Source organism: Pseudoliparis swirei, chromosome 2, assembly GCF_029220125.1.
Source record: "Pseudoliparis swirei isolate HS2019 ecotype Mariana Trench chromosome 2, NWPU_hadal_v1, whole genome shotgun sequence".
Classification (NCBI taxonomy): Eukaryota; Metazoa; Chordata; class Actinopteri; order Perciformes; family Liparidae; genus Pseudoliparis; species Pseudoliparis swirei.
The window spans coordinates 2,265,225-2,283,676 of record NC_079389.1 but is presented as its reverse complement, the minus strand read 5'-3'; the positions used below and the strand labels follow the sequence as shown (position 1 = coordinate 2,283,676).

The 18,452-nt window shown below is 48.0% G+C and overlaps 1 protein-coding gene across 3 annotated transcripts in view; it reads left to right on the top strand.

Moving 5' to 3' along the window:
- si:dkey-100n23.5 (cyclic AMP receptor-like protein A) overlaps positions 1-18,452 on the top strand; it is a 65,730-nt gene extending 47,278 nt beyond the window's left edge. For all 3 annotated transcript variants that reach the window (XM_056425598.1, XM_056425590.1, XM_056425605.1), the window contains 2 exons: positions 3,451-3,598; positions 16,903-18,452. In XM_056425598.1, coding sequence (XP_056281573.1) covers positions 3,451-3,598; positions 16,903-17,070 — 316 coding nt within the window. In that variant the 3' untranslated portion in view covers positions 17,071-18,452. The remainder of the gene's footprint in view (positions 1-3,450; positions 3,599-16,902) is intronic.

Here is an 18,452-nt window from a genome sequence, read left to right as displayed (position 1 = left end):
GGAGAGAGTTCCAGAGGGAGGGGGCAGAAATGGAGAAGGTGAAAACGTTGTGGCACACTTTGCTTTACAGAGCAGCTTTAAAAAAACGGCGTTGTGAAGAAGTAGTCGCAGCTTTGATAATAAACTCAAGCAATTTGTAAAAAAACACTCAAACACGACAGGTAAAATGGTGTCTAGAGCAAAAAATAACGTACGGAATGTGTTCCTCAGATGTGTATTAAAGTAAAACACTACTCATGTTGATTGGTACGTTGGTGAAACGTGACGCTCAGTTACTATTGGTATTGGTATATGGTATATGGTATTGGTATATAGTATTGGTATTGGTATATGGTATTGGTATATGGTGTTGGTATATGGTATTGGTATTTGGTATGGTATTGGTATGGTATTGGTATGGTATTGGTATTGGTATATGGTATTGGTATGGTATTGGTATGGTATTGGTATGGTATTGGTATGGTATTGGTATGGTATTGGTATTGGTATATGGTATTGGTATGGTATTGGTATGGTATTGGTATGGTATTGGTATGGTATATGGTATTGGTATGGTATTGGTATATGGTATATGGTATTGGTATGGTATTGGTATTGGTATATGGTATTGGTATATGGTATTGGTATATGGTATTGGTATATGGTATTGGTATATGGTATTGGTATGGTATTGGTATATGGTATTGGTATATGGTATTGGTATTGGTATATGGTATTGGTATATGGTATTGGTATATGGTATTGGTATATGGTATTGGTATATGGTATTGGTATATGGTATTGGTATATGGTATTGGTATATGGTATTGGTATTGGTATATGGTATTGGTATATGGTATTGTCACGTTATTTGCGATCTCTTTGTGTACCGACACCACGACTAAAAAGATCGGTAGCTTTAACTCACTGACCGTGTTTACATGCATTCGAATAACTGTCTTAGTCGGACTGAAATCGAATTATCCGTTTGATGTAAACACCTTTGTTCGACTATGTGCGGTCCAACTACGATCCGATTAACACCCCTGGATAACTCGATCCGATCCGGTTGATAATTTGACTATCGCGGCATGTAACGGTGAATTGGATTAGGAACTGGACTTTGCGTCTTTGCGCATGCTTGAGATCCCGCCGCCCTCCTCCCTCCCTCCCTCCCATGTCGTGACTCGGAAGTCGAAAGAGACGATAAGTTGTCACTGCCCCTGGCCGGCAGAAAACAAACAAACAACGCCAATAGCGCCATTTGCATTCGCTGTACTCCTATTAACATCATGCAAGAATAGTAGAGGGATGTAGCTTCGCCTTGCTCTCTGTTCGCCATCTTTCTCGAAATGTTGATGTTGTTGTTGGTTGTTGTTGGTAGTGGTGAAGAGGTCAAGCGAAAATGGCTGTATCACCACGAGTTGTAATGAAAACAGCGCCACCTATCGTATCGGATATGACATGCTTTCAAAGGCCAATGATTCGAATTACTCACTGCCATGTATATTGGGATAACAGCAGATCCCCCAAAAGATAGCCTAGTCCGACTAAAGCAAGATTCGAATTATACCATCATGTAAACGCAATGAATGTTGTTACTTCACTTTTCTTTTTCCGTGAATGACTCTGTCTTAAAATATGATAGAACTAGAATGGGCACTCGGTAGAGCGCATACCTTCGCATATCACAAGATTGGGCATTGAATTATGAACATGTTGGCATTAGTTGCATGCAAATTGGATAGAAATTGACCGCGCTATGGTAAAAAGAAGATTTTGACCTTTTCATGACCTTGACCTTTGACCCGATCGATCCCAAAATCTAATCAAATGGTCCCCGGATAGTAACCAATCATCCCACCAAATTTCATGCGATTCGGTTTAATACTTTTTTAGTTATGCGAGTAACACGCATACAAATAAATAAATAAATACACGGTGATCAAAACATTACCTTCCGCATTTTCAATGCGAAGGTAAAAGTAAGTTCTATAGAGAAGATGTCGACCAGTCGGCCGTCGTTCTTTCTTTTGTGTCCGTACGCAGTCCGATGCTAACATGTTAGAAGCCGCTGTCTTCTTTTTTTATTATTTTTTTGTTTATTTAACCGTTTCTATTTGTTCTCACTGGACTAGACGGTGACACCGTTTTAAAAGTAACATATTACATTACATTGTTTGTGCATATCGCCACGTGTACACTTCTTTGTGTCAGCGTGGCTGCGGTCACGATGCGTCGGTGGTGCGGTGACTAACGGGAGGAGAACGGTTCAAAACACTATTTCAATCGCCCGTCGTACCCACAATGCAGCAGGGATTCTTTTCCTCAAATGGTTTGGTTCATTATATCCTCCTTTCATGGGGGAGGTGTGTGTGGGAGGGGCATGGCGTGCTCGGGGACGACTTTCCCGCCCCCTGAGGTCAACCGCCGGGGCAATTCCCCGACCCACCCCCCCGCGCGTGCACCTGACCCTGTCATCCGCCACCCTCGGAGCGAGAAAACGCTCTGAGCCGCGTGCGGTTTGGATTCTCCGGCTAATAGATCAATAAAAGACATTAGCGGCGGGCTAACCCGACGAGCGGCGCTAATACAGGGTTAATCCAGGGCTAATGGCTGAGCGGCGGCGCCCTCGGAGGCGGCCATTAGTTTGCAGGCCCCCCCTCCGCACAATATCAGGTTCTCCTTCTATTCATGCCCCGGGCGCCCAGGGAGCGATACGGGCGCAGGGAGGGGAATTGAAAAGAGGGGAGGAATCGAGAATCGCCCTCGCGAGTCGAGATGAAAATGAGATAGCCAGACGGATGAAACTGAATTCAAAGAAATGGGAGGGAGGTGTGTGGGGGGAGGGGGGGGGGTGCGCGGAATGAAAAAGAAGGAGAGGATGGAACGATGAGAAATTGTGGTAGAAGCTGAGATGAGATGAGAGAGAGAGAGAGAGAGAGAGAGGAAGGGGAGCGCTACACTTCTCCCTGTCCTTGTAAAGTGCTGCATGCTGTCGAGGCGGCAGCCAAGAATGTGTCAGCCCGGCCGTCTCACGCTGCCTAATGGGCTCTTAAACGCTGATATAAAGCTTGCCCGCTCTTTTGCCCTCCCCCTTTTCCCTCTCCCTCGCTCCCTCTCTCTCTCTCTCTCTCTCTCTCCCTCCCTCTCTCTCTTTTCCTGCCTTCGCCACTCGCTCTCATTACCTCCCCGTTCTCGCCCTGTCCCTCAGTCTGTCACTCACTTGTCCTCTCCCTCTCTTCCTCCCTCTCTTCCGGCTCTCTGTCGATCAACATCTCGCTCACCCGTCTCCCCCCCCCCCCTGGTTTCTTTTCTTCTTCTCTCCGTTGCTGCCTTTCCTGCTTGTTCTGAGTCCTCCATCAATTACTCCATCCTCACCTCTGAAGCTCTCACGCAGGTTGCCTCTGTATTTACAACTATTTTATGGATGAACTGAATGCTTCCGTCCCCCCCCCCCCCCCCCCACAGGCTCCACAACGCCTTCTACCCACTGGATCCGTCCTTCCCGCTCATCCTGTTGCACGTCCTGTCGGCACCGCTGCACGGCCTTGCCAACGCGTTCGTCTTCGGCCTGGATCGGGATTGGTGGAGCCTGCTGAGCCCCACTGGCATGCAGGTACAGCAGCTGCTCACACACACACACACACACTCACACACACACAGACCGAGGCCCGTTCAGACATGCGAGTCTCTACGTGAATGTGTTTGGAACTTGACTTGTGGATTGATGTCTGAATCCGTCCCCGAGTAAATCTCCCTGTAGGAGATCGGACCTTGTTACATTTTTAGTAACACTTGTGGAGATATGTGCCATGCCAGTAACGGCACTTATTTGAACACAAACAACGATATTTTTCCTGAACCTAACTTGAGTAGTTTTGTTGCCTAAACCTAGCTGAGTGTGAGGTATATTTCAAAAAGATGGTATGCTCGTAACAAAAGGAAATCGACACACGTTGCCGTCTTCGTTTAAAAACAAAACATACGGACAGTGACAAGTAGCTTCATGTTAGAACACATTGCTAACGTGCGGATGCAGGTATAATGTTTAGTTAATTTTCCATCTTAGTTAGCATGCTAACACACTGAACTAGGATGGAACATGGCTAATTAGCACCAAACACAAAGTGCAGCTGAGACTTCATACGTTCTGCAGGTGTTTGATCATGAGTCATAACTGATGGTGACGAGTCAGAGAACGCCATCGGTACCACAGTCCCTCCTGAGAGAGGCGTGAATGCCGGTCCCACATCTACCGGCGATCCACCCAAGAGTCGTCCAGTCCCCGAGGCTCCGTCCTCTGGTCGCCTTTCTCCCGATTATGTCGGCGTTACATTGAAATGGCAATCTGTGCAACAGCTCTTGCCTCAAGGGGGCGCTAAAAGGAAGCCCCGGTAACCCAGAGTTACGAGGAGTCATCCTCTGCAGAGCAATCACTTTAAGAAATAGATGCAGCCGCTCATTAGTGGTGTACCGCAGATTAAGTACACAGTTCAACCATCGTAGTGTGAAATGCAGTTTTACTGGCCAATCGCCATCGGGCCGGTATTCAATAGTCGTACATCGTGAACAAGAAATCGGTGTTGAAATCGGCAGGAGGACGGCGAGCGATGCCGGGAGCCCGAGCTCTTGGCAGCTTATGATCCGTCATTAATTCCGAGATTTGTTTTATCAATAACAAAATGTAATCTTCTATTTCCTAATCATTTGAACGTTGCGTTCTAATGCAAATAACCGCTGAGGGCCATTGTGATGAAGTAAAAAGGCTCAACGTTGAGAACGGCTGATGGTTTGCACCAATCAGAGCGGCGGAAAGGATTTTTGGGGACGGTGGTGACAAACAAGAATAGTCTGGAGTCTTGAGGACCAGCTGCTACAACAGCACAACGCAACGGGAATGATCTTTATCGGCCAGCGCGGATCATCAGCAAGCAAAGAAAATAATAATAATCGGCGTATAGAAAAGATATTCGCTCCTCGCTTTTCTTCCCGACTCAAAGCCCGGACACAAGCTGATCCGTGGGCTTTACGATCCGCTGCAATTCCACAGATTCCATCATTATCGCCATCTGTCCATCTGTCCATCTGTGCTCAGCAGTGTACCTGGCAGGGTCACAGGTGGCCGAAGCCTATCCCAGCATGCTTTGGGGCGAAAGGCCCCGTGACTGAAATTGTGAAATCTAAAGCAGAAACACATGCGGAGACAGATGTTTTCCCAAAGACTTCCGCTTCCAGGACTTAAAGCTGCTCCGGGAAATCTAACTGGAGCATACCGACGCTGCTAATGTCGACCATGCTCTCTGGGCGCGGCTCTACAAATGAGCCCTGTCTATAATGAGGCGCTCCGTCGGAGGAGATCGGGACAATGACGCCTCATAGAGTGGAGCAACACGCAAAACGAGGGCTGTCGGCGCCCCTCTGGTCCTGCGGGGGGCGCTGTGCTGAGACGGGCTGTGTACGTAACAATGGCCGACACAAGCGGTGGAAATGTGTTTTCCTGACTTCCGCACGGTGGGAAACAACAATATGTTTTTATATCTCGGCCTGCAGATCAAAGCCTTTGATGAAAGGAGAACGAGGCCGAGCGACCTTGATACGCACACAAATGAGTGTTAAGCGATGTGCTAATCCCACAACACCTTAATTACAAAGAACTCGCCGTCTTTTTACTCGTCCTCCAAGTTCCTCTCTCCAGAATTGTGCAATTAACCCGCTTCACATTTTCAAAATCGGCGGCCACCGTCTGTCACAGGTGTTCACGAATCACGGGGAACAACGCTTGGGTCTGGTACCAAACCAAAACCCTAGTTAGAGAGTCAAATTACACATCCCTAAATCTTTCTTTTTTTGGGGGGGTGGGTCTTCTATCGCAAATCGAGCGTTTAGGAAAATGTAATGAAGGCTAATGCTTTTTGTTTTACATTTGCGCCGCAAACCCTCATTGGTGCGTTTCAATAAACACCACAATCAATACAATTCTCCACAGATTTGTCTCAATCCACAAACACCAGGCGGCATCTGCGGATATGAGCCGCAGCCGATATTGAACCACAAAGAAAAGAAGAAATAAAGTCCCCGTGGTTCACGCGTACACACACACACACACACACGCGCACTTATTCAGTGTCGGCAGGCACGCTGAAAACTGGTCACGGGCGTAATGTGGAAGACTGGAATGTGTGGTATGACCTTCAACCCAAATGTCAATGTTGCACTGTGGCGAGTCGAGAGGGGGAGGGGGGGGGCACACGGAGAGACAGAGGAGTGAAGTGGAATCTCAATGTGTTCGTAAATCACAGAGAAAATCCTGTTTGTGCGAGAGAGAGAGAGGGAGAGAGAGAAGGCGAGAAAGAAGACGACAGAGAGCGAGCGAGGGAGAGACGGGCGGCGGCGCGTGTGTTCGTGCTCTATCGTGACTAACAGCCGGTTGTTATTCATCTTGGCATGCGGCTCCCAGCAGCCCCCACACATCAGGTGCGAGATTGGCGGAGGAGAGGAGGGGTAGGGGGGGGGCGTCGTCAAAGCATTCCTCCCTCAACGCAACAAATCTGCACTTTCGTACCCCCCCCCCCCCCCCCCCCCTCCTCAGCCTGCCTCCTCCAGCTCGCTCTCTGGCTCTCCGCCGCTCGCCCGCGGTGCGTGTGCGTGCGTCTCCGGGGAGCGGCTCGGGTCCTCGCACACGACTCGTCCGCCGTGTCGCCGGCCGCCTCCTCCCCGCACTCTCCATTCAAGGATCCCCCCCTCGCCTGAGGTGACAACAGCGTGAGGAATAAGAGACAAAAAAAATCCAACGTTTTTGTTCTTTTTAAGCAGGCAAAAAAAAAATATATATATATTTTTTTTATATATCTCTCGCACACGAATCAGAATCCTTTGTGATTCTTTCCTCTACGTGTTACTAACGGCGCGTTGCTCCCCCCGCTATGTCGGCATCTCGGAGAGAAAAAAGGGAGAAAAGGCCGACGAGCACCTGGAAGCATTTTGGGGGGTTTAATAGCTTAATTGCTTGTTTTTACAAGAAGAAGGTGAAGTATTTCTCAGGATGCATCGTGCGCCAAAAGTTAATGGCCGTCAGCTACGAGCTACGAGCAAACCGACACACTTTTAAGTCGGTAATGGTGATCGCGTCCAGGGCACATGGGGGGAGGGGGGGACGCCTGAAGACGGGAAGATTACTCTGTGTCCGAGGACGCCATTAGTAAACGTCCATCGAGCCGCTCAGGAATCACAGGGAGAGACCCTCCAATGAGGATTCTCATTTGTCTTCTGTGTGTCCGTTATATAGATTATTTGGCGAAATACTTTTAAAAGAACGAGTAGGATTTCCTTTAAAAACTATGTACGGACTCAGACCAGAATAATCCATTTATGACCCAACAGCCTCCGAACCTCGGCCCTGGCCTCGGGCTATTTTGTCTGTCAGCGAATATCCAACATCCGTCCATACACCAAGACTTCTTTTGCTGGATTTCTTTCACTAAGATTAGCAACTTGAAATGTGAGATTTGAGTTTGAGTTGAGCGACGTTGTGCACGAACAGATTTGTGTTCACGTGTAGCCGGTTAACGAGCTCATTTTAAACCCGTTAAAAGCTAAATCGTGGTCAGGAGATCGCCAACGGGTTCCCGGATTGCATTTCCCCGACACCAGAACCCCAACCTGTTGCCTGCATGTGAATGCAATCTGTTCCCAGGGAGGAGTGTCGCGCTAGAGGTGCGTCGCGCCGTCTCTATGGGACTCTTTTATTTTTATTTTTATTTTATTTATCGGGACGTTTCTGGGTCGTCGAGCTCCGAAAACGGCGGTTTTCGGTCTATGGAGATGAATGTGGTATTTGAACAGACCTGCATCTGAAGCCTTGTCACAGGCATCTGAATCAACACCCCCGTGTATGTGTTCAGTCACTCCAACAGGTTTGGCGATGACGAGAAGGCGGAGACGAGATGTTAACAATGGCAGCGCCGTCGCCCGGCTCGCCGCCTGCGCTGCGTTCGCAACAGGAAAATGGCGATGAGGACGCATCGGGGCGCCGCTGCACGCCTCCGTGTGAATCCACACAGAATGACATCATATTGCTGTCATGTCTTTATGCTGTGAAACTACTCAGCCGTAGACGGACAATGACATCACGGCGGGCCGACCCCGATGACCCCCGGGGGTGTTTGTTCGCTGATTGAGAACACACGGACCGACCTGTTCCGCGAGCGTTGCTTTTCATCTCATCACTTCCCCCTTCAGGCGAAAAAAAACCCCACGTTTCTGGCATCGTAAGTTGCTCGACGACAACGTGACCGTCGTTCTGCGCTCGCACGCCGGCTTCTTCTGCCCGGCGACACGTCAGACCGCTTCATGTTTCAGACGATTACAATTCAGCCAATCGCAAACTTGAGTGAATGGTTTGGAGTCTAAAAAAGAAACGGTGCCTCTTTGCTGTGTAGTGGATTGAGGATCACTCCCCCCCCCCCCGCCTTTGTTCCCGTGCTAAAACGCCCTCAGCCGTCTGCAGCTACAACTTGCACTGAACTCGCCTCCTCCTGATTGCTCAGCTCGCCTAATCGCCCGCGAAACCAGATTTCTGGTGTCTCGTGGTCATGTGAAGTGTTTCTCCGCCTCGTGTCTCTCGCTCTCGCTCGCCCTCCGTTGTTGTTGTTGTTTTTTTTCCTTCCTCCCTCTATCTCCATCGCTCTGTCCCCGTGCCTCTTCTTGTTCCCGTCGTCCTGTTACAGCATCTCTGGCATTTATCTCTCTTACATTATTTCCGCCGCTCTCCTTTTGTGCGGCGTCTGCCTCCCACCTGTTTACTCTCCCTCTCGCCCCCCGCCGCCCTCCTTCTATTCTATTCTTTTCCTTTCCTGATATTGATCTGCATTCAAGCCATGCAGCTTGAACCGCCTGTAGCTGCAATGAGATCACGTCGTTGTCTTCTTCTTCTTCTTATCCTCCTCCTCCTCCTCCTCCTCCTCCGTGCAGGAATGAGCTGCTCCCAATCCCCCACAGGTCTCAATGTCGCTGCAGTCTTAAAAAACGTCCCCACCAAACCAGCTCATTAAAAAAAAAAAGAACCGTGCGTGTGAGCGACGTGTTTCGCTGCAGGTCGTCTTATGAAGAAAATAGTTTCTTTGAGGTCCTTTTTTTTTTGGGCCCGTGAACATTCACGCTGCTTTACGGCCGTCGCCGGTCTCATCCGGCGTTCGTCGCTATACCACCGAAAAAATATGCGCCGTAATTCACTGACGTCATTTCGTATGTTAATTATAAAGACGTAGTCGGTGAAAGTCACCGAGCTGTGTGAGCCTACGGGTGAAGTTATGAATATATAAATATATATATATATTTATATATTAATGTTATGAACCCAAACACGAGGGCGTTAGATGTTCAGACGTTTATGGGATGTCCTCAACAAGTATGAAGCAGAACTAGTGGTTAGTTCTTCAAGGTGGATGAAGGACATGATAACTGTTTCCACGGAGATAAGCCCCGCCCCCTCTGAGGGCGCGATTGACGTGAAAAGCCACATCGTCAAGCGAGTAAACTCACGCGAGTAAAGCGTTGTGAATATTCGCAATGCTTTTAGTGTGAACGCAGCATCAGATCATTGTTTCACACGAGGGGTGCTTTCACGGCGGACCTGTCGGGTTCAGCTCAAACCAGCTCCGGCCCGTTTGGACCGGCCGGTGGGAGATCGGTCCGTCGACCCTGTGGGCCGTTCCCAAGCGGAGGCAAACCAACCCCGACTGAAATAAATCCATCTGCTGATGGTCTGCTCCTCATAAGGCCGTTTATATATCCTCCTGATGCCTCTCTCGCTCCCACGTATCGCCTCTGGGCCCGTGGTCAGTCCACTTGTCCATCAGGTCCAAGTGTGTGACGGCGCCCCCACAGCGATCGGCCCTGAGCCGGTACTGCAGCGACGCCTCGCGCTCGTCATCCGTAGATAACGTGCGTCTCCTCATCAGACGCGTCGGAGCGCTACACGAACGTCTGCCGTCCGGTCGGCACCGGAGCCGTTCGTAGAGCGTCGGTGTGAACAGGAACCGAAGAGCGGCTCAAATGCAACAGTGTGCTGTTTTTGTTCTTCCCCTCATTGGTCCAGACTAAATGACCCCCCCCGCCTTCACGCCAAGTTCACACATACGCCAACTCAAAGTAGCAGACTCTCGCTTTCCTCTCTCAAGTGTCGGGTCACGCTGGAGAAGAAGCACTTGGTGCAGCGTGCTGTCCCAAAGTGTCGGAGGACGGAGTAACAAAGTGGCCGCTATAAAGAGCGGGGGGGGGGGGGGGGGGGGCAGAGGCGGCGGGGTCTGAATGCGATTATAATGGCGCACATGTTCACTCCCGTAATTCGCCCATAAGCACCGTTCACCGTTCAAGGCGGGACAATTGTGCCGTTATTCTGCCTCGCTGCTCTGTATAAGAGGAACAGAGCCGAGTCGACGTGTGTAAAAAGGGGCGGGGCTACTCACGCTACATGCTGACGCTATTGTGTTACAAGCCACGCCTCTTAGTAATGCTGGCTCACTGTCTTAAGGGGAAACCTCCAGTTCTGCCAAATGAAACCAATACGGAAGTGTCTTAAAACATGCATTCTCTCTACCGACCAGCAGGGGGCAACTTCTTCGCTCGAACAGTCGGATTGTATAGAAGTCGATATAAATGGCTCTACTAAACATTGTAAACATGAGTTTATGTCTCAATCTCTAGTTTCGAGTCTTCTTCTAAACAGCGTGATGTTCATTTTTAATACTTTATGATCCATTTAAAGTCAAACAGACCATAAAGCAGGCGGCGCTTTGGGGGCGGGGCTACTGTGATTGACAGGTCGCCGCCAGTGGCGGTGCGTCAATAGAGGGCGCTAGGGCGCCGCCCGTCTTAAAATGTTGAGATGGAAAAAACTAAAAAGAAGGAAAAAAATAGATAATATATACTGTCAAAAAACATTATATACCAAATCATTTAAATAAGAAATATACCGTGTTGACGCGCTAAATGTGTGTGGGAGACCGTCAGCCTGTCAACAACCACTTAAGTTAAATGTGACCAAATATAATATATCGCCACTCATCATCACTGAGAAAAGCCCCTTCAATTCAATTCAATTCAGTTTATTTGTATAGCCCAATTTCACAAATTACAAATTTGTCTCGGAGTGCTTTACAATCTGTACACATAGACATCCCTGCCCCAAAACCTCACATCGGACCAGGAAAAACTCCCAAATAACCCTTCAGGGGGAAAAAAAGGGAAGAAACCTGGAGGAGAGCAACAGAGGAGGATCCCTCTCCAGGATGGACAGATGCAATAGATGTAATGTGACCAGAAGGACAGATTTAGAGTTTAAATACATTCAATGAATGTGACAGAGTGTATGAATAGTTCATAGTAGGCATATTCCACGATGGAGACCTCCACGATCCATCAGGCAGATGGCGGTGGGGAGGAGGAGTGGGCGGAGTCTCAACAGTGGGCGGAGTCTCAACAGGACAGTGGCGTAGTCAGGAGCAGGAATTCCACGACCCAGACCTCAATGATCCATCAGGCAGATAGGATCTATGTCGTCTCATAGGGTCCGATGACCCCATGAGACGTGAAGTCAAAAGGACTCCGGGGAGAAAGCAGAGTTAGTAACGTGTGATTGAGAGATGAAAATTCATCCCTAAGGAGAGAAAAGAGGAGATAGGTACTCAGTGCATCCTAAACGTCCCCCGGCAGCTATAAGCCTATAGCAGCATATCAAGGGGCTGGACCAGGGCAAACCTGATTCAGCCCTAACTATAAGCTCTGTCAAAGAGGAAGGTCTTAAGTCTACTCTTAAACGAGGTGACTGTGTCTGCCTCCCGGACTGAAATTGGAAGCTGGTTCCATAAAAGAGGAGCTTGATAACTAAAGGCTCTGGCTCCCATTCTACTTTTTAAGACTCTAGGAACTACAAGTAGTCCCGCATTTAGTGAGCGTAGCTCTCTAGTGGGGCAATATGGTACTACAAGCTCCTTAAGATATGATGGAGCATCACCAATCAAGGCTTTGTAGGTTAAGAGAAGAATTTTAAAAGTGATTCTTGATTTTACTGGGAGCCAGTGCAGAGCAGCTAGTGCAGGAGTGATGTGATCTCTTTTCTTAGTTTTAGTGAGAACACGAGCTGCAGCATTCTGGATCAACTGGAGGGACCTAAGAGATTTATTAGAGCAGCCTGATAATAAGGAGTTGCAGTAATCCAGTCTCAAGTAACGAACGCGTGAACCAATTTTTCTGCATCTTTTGAGACAAGATGTGCCTGATTTTTGAAATATTACGTAGATGAAAGAATGCAGTCCTTGAGATTTGCTTTACGTGGGAGTTAAAGGACAAGTCCCGATCAAAGATAACGCCAAGATTCTTTACAGTGGTGTTGGATGCCAGGGCAATGCCGTCTACAGAATCCACATCACCAGATAATTGATCTCTGAGGTGCTCAGGGCCGATTAAAATTACTTGGTTTTGTCTGAGTTTAACATCAAGAAATTGCAGGTCATCCATGTTTTTATGTCTTTAAGACATGCTTGAATTTTACCGAGTTGGTTGCTCTCCTCTGGTTTTATCGATAAATATAGTTGAGTATCATCTGCATAACAATGAAAGTTTATGGAGTGTTTCCTGATAATATTGCCCAAAGGAAGCATGTATAAGGTAAATAAAATTGGTCCAAGCACAGAACCTTGTGGAACTCCATGATTAACGTTAGTGGTTATCGAGGCGTCATCGTTTACAAATACAAACTGAGATCGATCTGATAAATAGGATTTAAACCAAATTAGTGCCGTGCCTGAAATGCCAATCGACTGCTCCAGTCTCTGTAACAGGATGTCATGGTCAATGGTGTCGAATGCAGCACTAAGGTCTAACAAGACCAGGACAGAGAGGAGTCCTTTATCTGCTGCCATTAAGAGGTCATTTGTAATTTTCACCAGTGCCGTCTCGGTGCTGTGGTGTTTTCTAAATCCTGATTGAAATTTCTCAAATAAACTATTATGATGTAGAAAGTCGCACAACTGATTTGCGACCACTTTCTCAAGGATCTTGGAGAGGAAGGGAGGTTAGAGATCGGTCTGTAGTTAGCCAACACCTCTGGATCCAGAGTGGGCTTCTTCAGGAGAGGTTTAATAACAGCCACTTTGAAGGAGTGTGGTACGTGGCCTGTTAGCAGAGACACATTGATAATATCTAATAGAGAGCCGCCAATTAAAGGCAAAACGTCTTTAAGCAGCCTCGTCGGGATGGGGTCCAAGAGACAGGTAGACGTGTTCGAAGTAGAAACCGTTGAAAATAATTGGTCACGGTTGATGGAGAAAATCCTCCAAATATACACCAGGGCATACAGCGGTTTCCAAGGCCATTCCACTTGAGGACAGATTGGCACAGGTTATGGGCAAGAGAATATTAATCTTGTCCCTAATAGTTAAAATCTTTTCATTAAAGAAGTTCATAAAGTCATTACCACTGAGGTTTATAGGAATGCTCGGCTCCACAGAGCTGTGACTCTCTGTCAGCCTGGCTACAGTGCTGAAGAGAAACCTGGGGTTGTTTTATTTTTTTCTATTACTGATGAGTAATAGGCTGCTCTGGCATTACGGAGGGCCTTCTTATATGTTTTAAGACTATCTCGCCAAACTAAGCGGGATTCTTCGAGATTAGTTGAACGCCATATGCGTTCAAGCTTCGTGACGCTTGCTTCAGTTTGCGCGTCTGAGGGTTATACCAGGGAGCAAACCTCCTCTTCCTCACTGTCTTCTTCTTCAGAGGGGCTATCGAGTCCAGTGTCATTCTCAGAGAGCCTATGGCACTGTCAACAAGATGATCAATCTGGGACGGACTAAAGTTAGACCAGGAGTCCTCTGTTATATTGAGACGTGGTATCGAATCAAAAACAGAAGGAATCGCTTCTTTAAATTTAGCTACAGCACTGTCAGTTAGACATCTGGTGTAGAAACTTTTGACTAACGGAGTACACTCCGTAGTATAAATTCAAAAGTTATGAGGTTGTGGTCTGACAGAAGAGGATTCTGTGGGAAGACGTTCAAATGCTCAATGTCAACACCATAAGTAAGAACAAGATCAAGCGTGTGGCCAAAGCTGTGAGTGGGTTTCTGTACTCTCTGACAGAAGCCAATCGAGTCCAACAAGGAGATGAATGCAGCACTAAGGCAATCATTATCAACATCCACATGGATATTAAAATCTCCAACAATAATAACTTTATCGGTTTTAAGAACCAAACTTGATATAAATTCTGAGAATTCAGATATAAACTCTGAATATGGACCTGGTGGCCGGTACAGAATCACAAATCGAATTGGCTGTAGTGTTTTCCAGGTTGGATGTGAAAGACTAAGAACAAGGCTTTCAAATGAGGTGTAGTGTAATTTTGGTTGAGGATTAATTAATAGGCTCGATTCAAAGATGGCTGCTACTCCACCTCCTCGACCGGTGCCTCGAGGAATGTGAGTATTAATATGACTTGGAGGAGTCGATTCATTCAGGCAGACATATTCTTCATGGCTCAGCCAGGTTTCAGTTAGGCAACATAAATCAATGTGATTATCTGATATTAAATCATTTAGTAACACAGCTTTAGATGACAGAGATCGAATATTTAGGAGACCACATTTAATAGTCCTGTTTTGTTGCACTGCTGAAATAATGGTGTTAACTTGTATAAGGTTATTGTGTACGACTCCTCTTCTGCTTACTTTTGATTTATTTATTTATTTAATCACAGTTGTTGCGGCAAGGATGGCTTCTCATTGGCGGATGAAACGTGAATCTTCTATTCCAGCGGTTCCCAAACTCAAGAATGCCGCGGCCCAATTTGATATCTGAAAATCTTCTGCGGACCCCACGGCGATCGTTGTCGACGGGGGGGGGGGGGGGGGGATAGTGAGAGTGTGCTCACCTGTGCTCGCGGATGTGTCGGCGCGCATCACGGCAGAGCGATGCGACCCGAGAAGTGTTAACGGGGGGGTGCTGAGCGATTAAACATCTCTCTTGTTCTGCCTGTTTTGTGATATACATGCCTAAAAGGCGCCTAATATTTCTAGACTGAAATAATATCGGCATTATAATTGTTATAACTATGAGGATTTTTTTAGTTGCCTATTTTGTGGAGCCCTCAGGACTCGGTGCCCTACGCGCAGTGCGTAGTGCGCTATGGGAGCGGCGGCGCTGATCACAACTCTAATCAAAATATAAACTAGGGATGATTAAATGACCTTCAGAATTTAACCGATTAAAAATGTATTCACCGACAATGTATGTTTTGTACACCATTTTCTCCGGAGCTCATATATATTTACTTTAACACTACAAGAGGGCGCCCCATTGGACATTGTTTTGTTTGGCGGCGCCTTTTGTTGAATAACGACAGGCGGACAAGAGCAGCCGTTTCGAGCGAGAGCCTTATTGTTTCATTAATCTGTTCGTTTAAATTGTTTGTGCTTCATCAATTAATGTTTCACATAACTAATGTGCCGCTAGAATTGTTCAAATAATACTTAAACTAAGAAAAAGATGTACGTTTTGTATCTCATCAATTATCAATCGTTTTAAGTAAAATACAGACAACATTAAAAACATTTTATTTATTTATTGTAAATGACCTCTCGCGGCCCACACTTTGGGAATGGCTGTTCTCGTCAATGACATCATTTCTTATTTCACGTGATTGGACTATTCGGCGAGTCGGAGACCGTTGTCGTTCCCTCAGCCCAGAGAGCTCCACGGAGCGACGCGAGCAGCATAGCTAGCAGACCTTATGTTAGTATGGCGACTGAAAACTCTGGTATCTCTACGCGAAACACCTTCAACCGACGGTCAGATGTTGACAAGAATCCGGATTTAACAATTCAGCAGCAAAGTAGTGACGTCCCCCCCCCCCCCCCCTAAAGAAAAATGTCACCAGCCGCCACTGGTCGCTGCCGCCATTCAAGCCGTACACGGCGTCTCTACGCCACTCCTCCACATTCCAAATATCGTGACTTCTGCTCATCGGTTGCGAAAAAAACAACAACATGGCGACTGCTGTAATCCAAGATGGCGACGGCGAACCAATGGGGTTGAGTCACCATGACTACGAGCACTTCTTAGAGACAGTCTATGGCCTGGCGCTGTGGATGTCTGTTTCAGTGAGTTGCATAAATGGTCCTACGCAGTCGCCCCCCCCCCTAACACAGCGTGTGGGGGAGGGGCCGGGGGTCTCCCAGGCTCTTCGCCCACCCAGCGAGATGACGGAGCTGCCGGCCCCTCCCCCGTACAGCCAGCTCTCCTCCTCCTCCTCCTCCTCTCCCGAGCCGGAGGCCTTCTTACCCTCCTGCATGTGAATTGCATCATTACCGGCGCTCTGATTGGCCGCTGCACTGGTGCGCGACAAAGCCGTTCCTGTTCAAATGTTTTTTCCTCTTATTCAAGTCCCGATAGTTCCACAAAGTTATACATCGTATTGAGGGCCATTGACCGTGACGCCACGCCTTTTCCTCCATTTTGTTTGAAGTGCGGCACTTTCATGTCTCCGAGTGGAGGAGAAAATGAAAACAACTGAGCTTCAGTTTCCAGAGGGAGACAAAAACAAGCGTGTCGGAGGATATTAGCATAAAGCGGAACCTTTTTCTTCTCTCGAGTCCTCCGGGTCAGCGCCGCTATCTTTGCGTCTTAATGGGCAGCGCCGGGAATGTCACTCGGAGGTTCAGCGGCCCGGCTCGCCTCCAGCCCGTGTGAACGGGCGCCGTGTGTGTGTGTGTATCGACCCGGGAGACGGCAGCTTCTTGGGGGGGGCGGGGGGGTTGGGTGCGACCGCACTCTTTCCACCGGTGCAAATGGCGTTGTGTGTTGATGTCAAACGTGTGTGTGTGTGTGTGTGTGTGTGTGTGTGTGTGTGTGTGTTCTCTCTAGCTGGCTCTGCAGTCACGGCTGTGTGACAGGACCCGGATCGGAGAGTACCACCCCGGGGCGGTGCGCTACACACAGGCCGACCTCGTCGACCTCAGCGACGACGACGACGACGACACCAACGTGCTCTTCTACTCTCCAGACATGACCCTGAAGGACCGAGGGCCCTGAGAGAGAGAAGGGGGGGGGGGGGAGAGAGAGAGGGAAGGAGAGGAAAGGACAAAGAGAGAGGGAAGGACAGAGAGAGAGAGAGAGAGAGAGGAAGGAAGGAGGGTCGCAGCCAGAGAGAGACGCAGCGGATTAGAAACCGAGAGGGAGGAACAAGAGGAGGGAGGGAAGGAAGGGAAAAGATTGGGGGGACAGTCGGGCAGATAGAAGGCGGAGATGAGCTGTCAGGTTCCATTATTAATCCCCATCCTTTACTATTTAATATCCTAAAGACACACACACACACTCACACACACACACACACCCTGAGCCGAGCTGCAGCACGACGGCGAGAGAGGAGCGTCTCTCGTCCTGACGCTCAGGGGGGGGGGGGCTGAAAGGCAATCATAACACGGTGTTAGTTTAGCACTCGCAGCAATTACCTTTTCACTTCTCTACGGGGAGAATTAGGGGGGAAAACAGACCTTTTGAAAAGCAGCCCGTGTGTCAGAAGTTGAAAGATTGATCTCGGTTGTGAACTATTTCCTTCCCGGTGGGGGGGGGGGGGTGCAGTGGCAATACAACAGGACTTTGGAGGAGGAAACGAGTCCCAAAGCAGCGTCTCCGTCCTCGGACACTATCAGTGTTCTTTTCGCACAAGTATTATTTTTTTAAGACTGTTTGTATGTTGTTGTTTTTTTAATCGTTTTTTTTTATGGAATACTACATTTGTTTGTTCCACTGTATTTATCAACAACCTATGTATATGTATATATATATATATTATTTTTTTTAAGTGTACGCTCTATTTTTGTACGTGCCTCGGACCGGAACGTGAGGTGTGGTCCACGCTGCTCTCATAATAATAAATCATAATAATGAAACATAAGAATAATACATACGAATATTAACGTCGGCTTTACGAAACAAGCAGCACACGATGACGTCGCCTCTGATGGTTCCTCGCCTCGCGGCTCTTGTCCCTGAGGCGGAGGAGGAGGGGGGCATGTGGCTGAGGTGTGATTGGCGGGATGGTGGAGTCGCTTTATATTCCACCTCAGCCCGGTTTTTTTCTCTCGCTTTTTTCTCCTTCCTCTCCCACACGTCGAGGTGGTTCCATCACTGTCGGCGAGCTGCCGCCTGTCAGCTGCCGCTCTGACAAGTTGAACTAATGAACCGACACTTGACCCCCTTTTTACCCTTGAGTTGTCGGAGCTCTTCTGCCGGGCGTCAGTGAACACCAGAGTGCAACTTTCGTTTGCAGTTCACAGAGACCCCCCCCCCACACACACACACACACTATCTCACACACGTGCACTGTGCCCCCTCTTTCGGCACTGTTGCTGTTTTTAACTTGTTCACTCCCATCAAATAAATGAGCAGCAGAGACATTTCATAACAAAGCT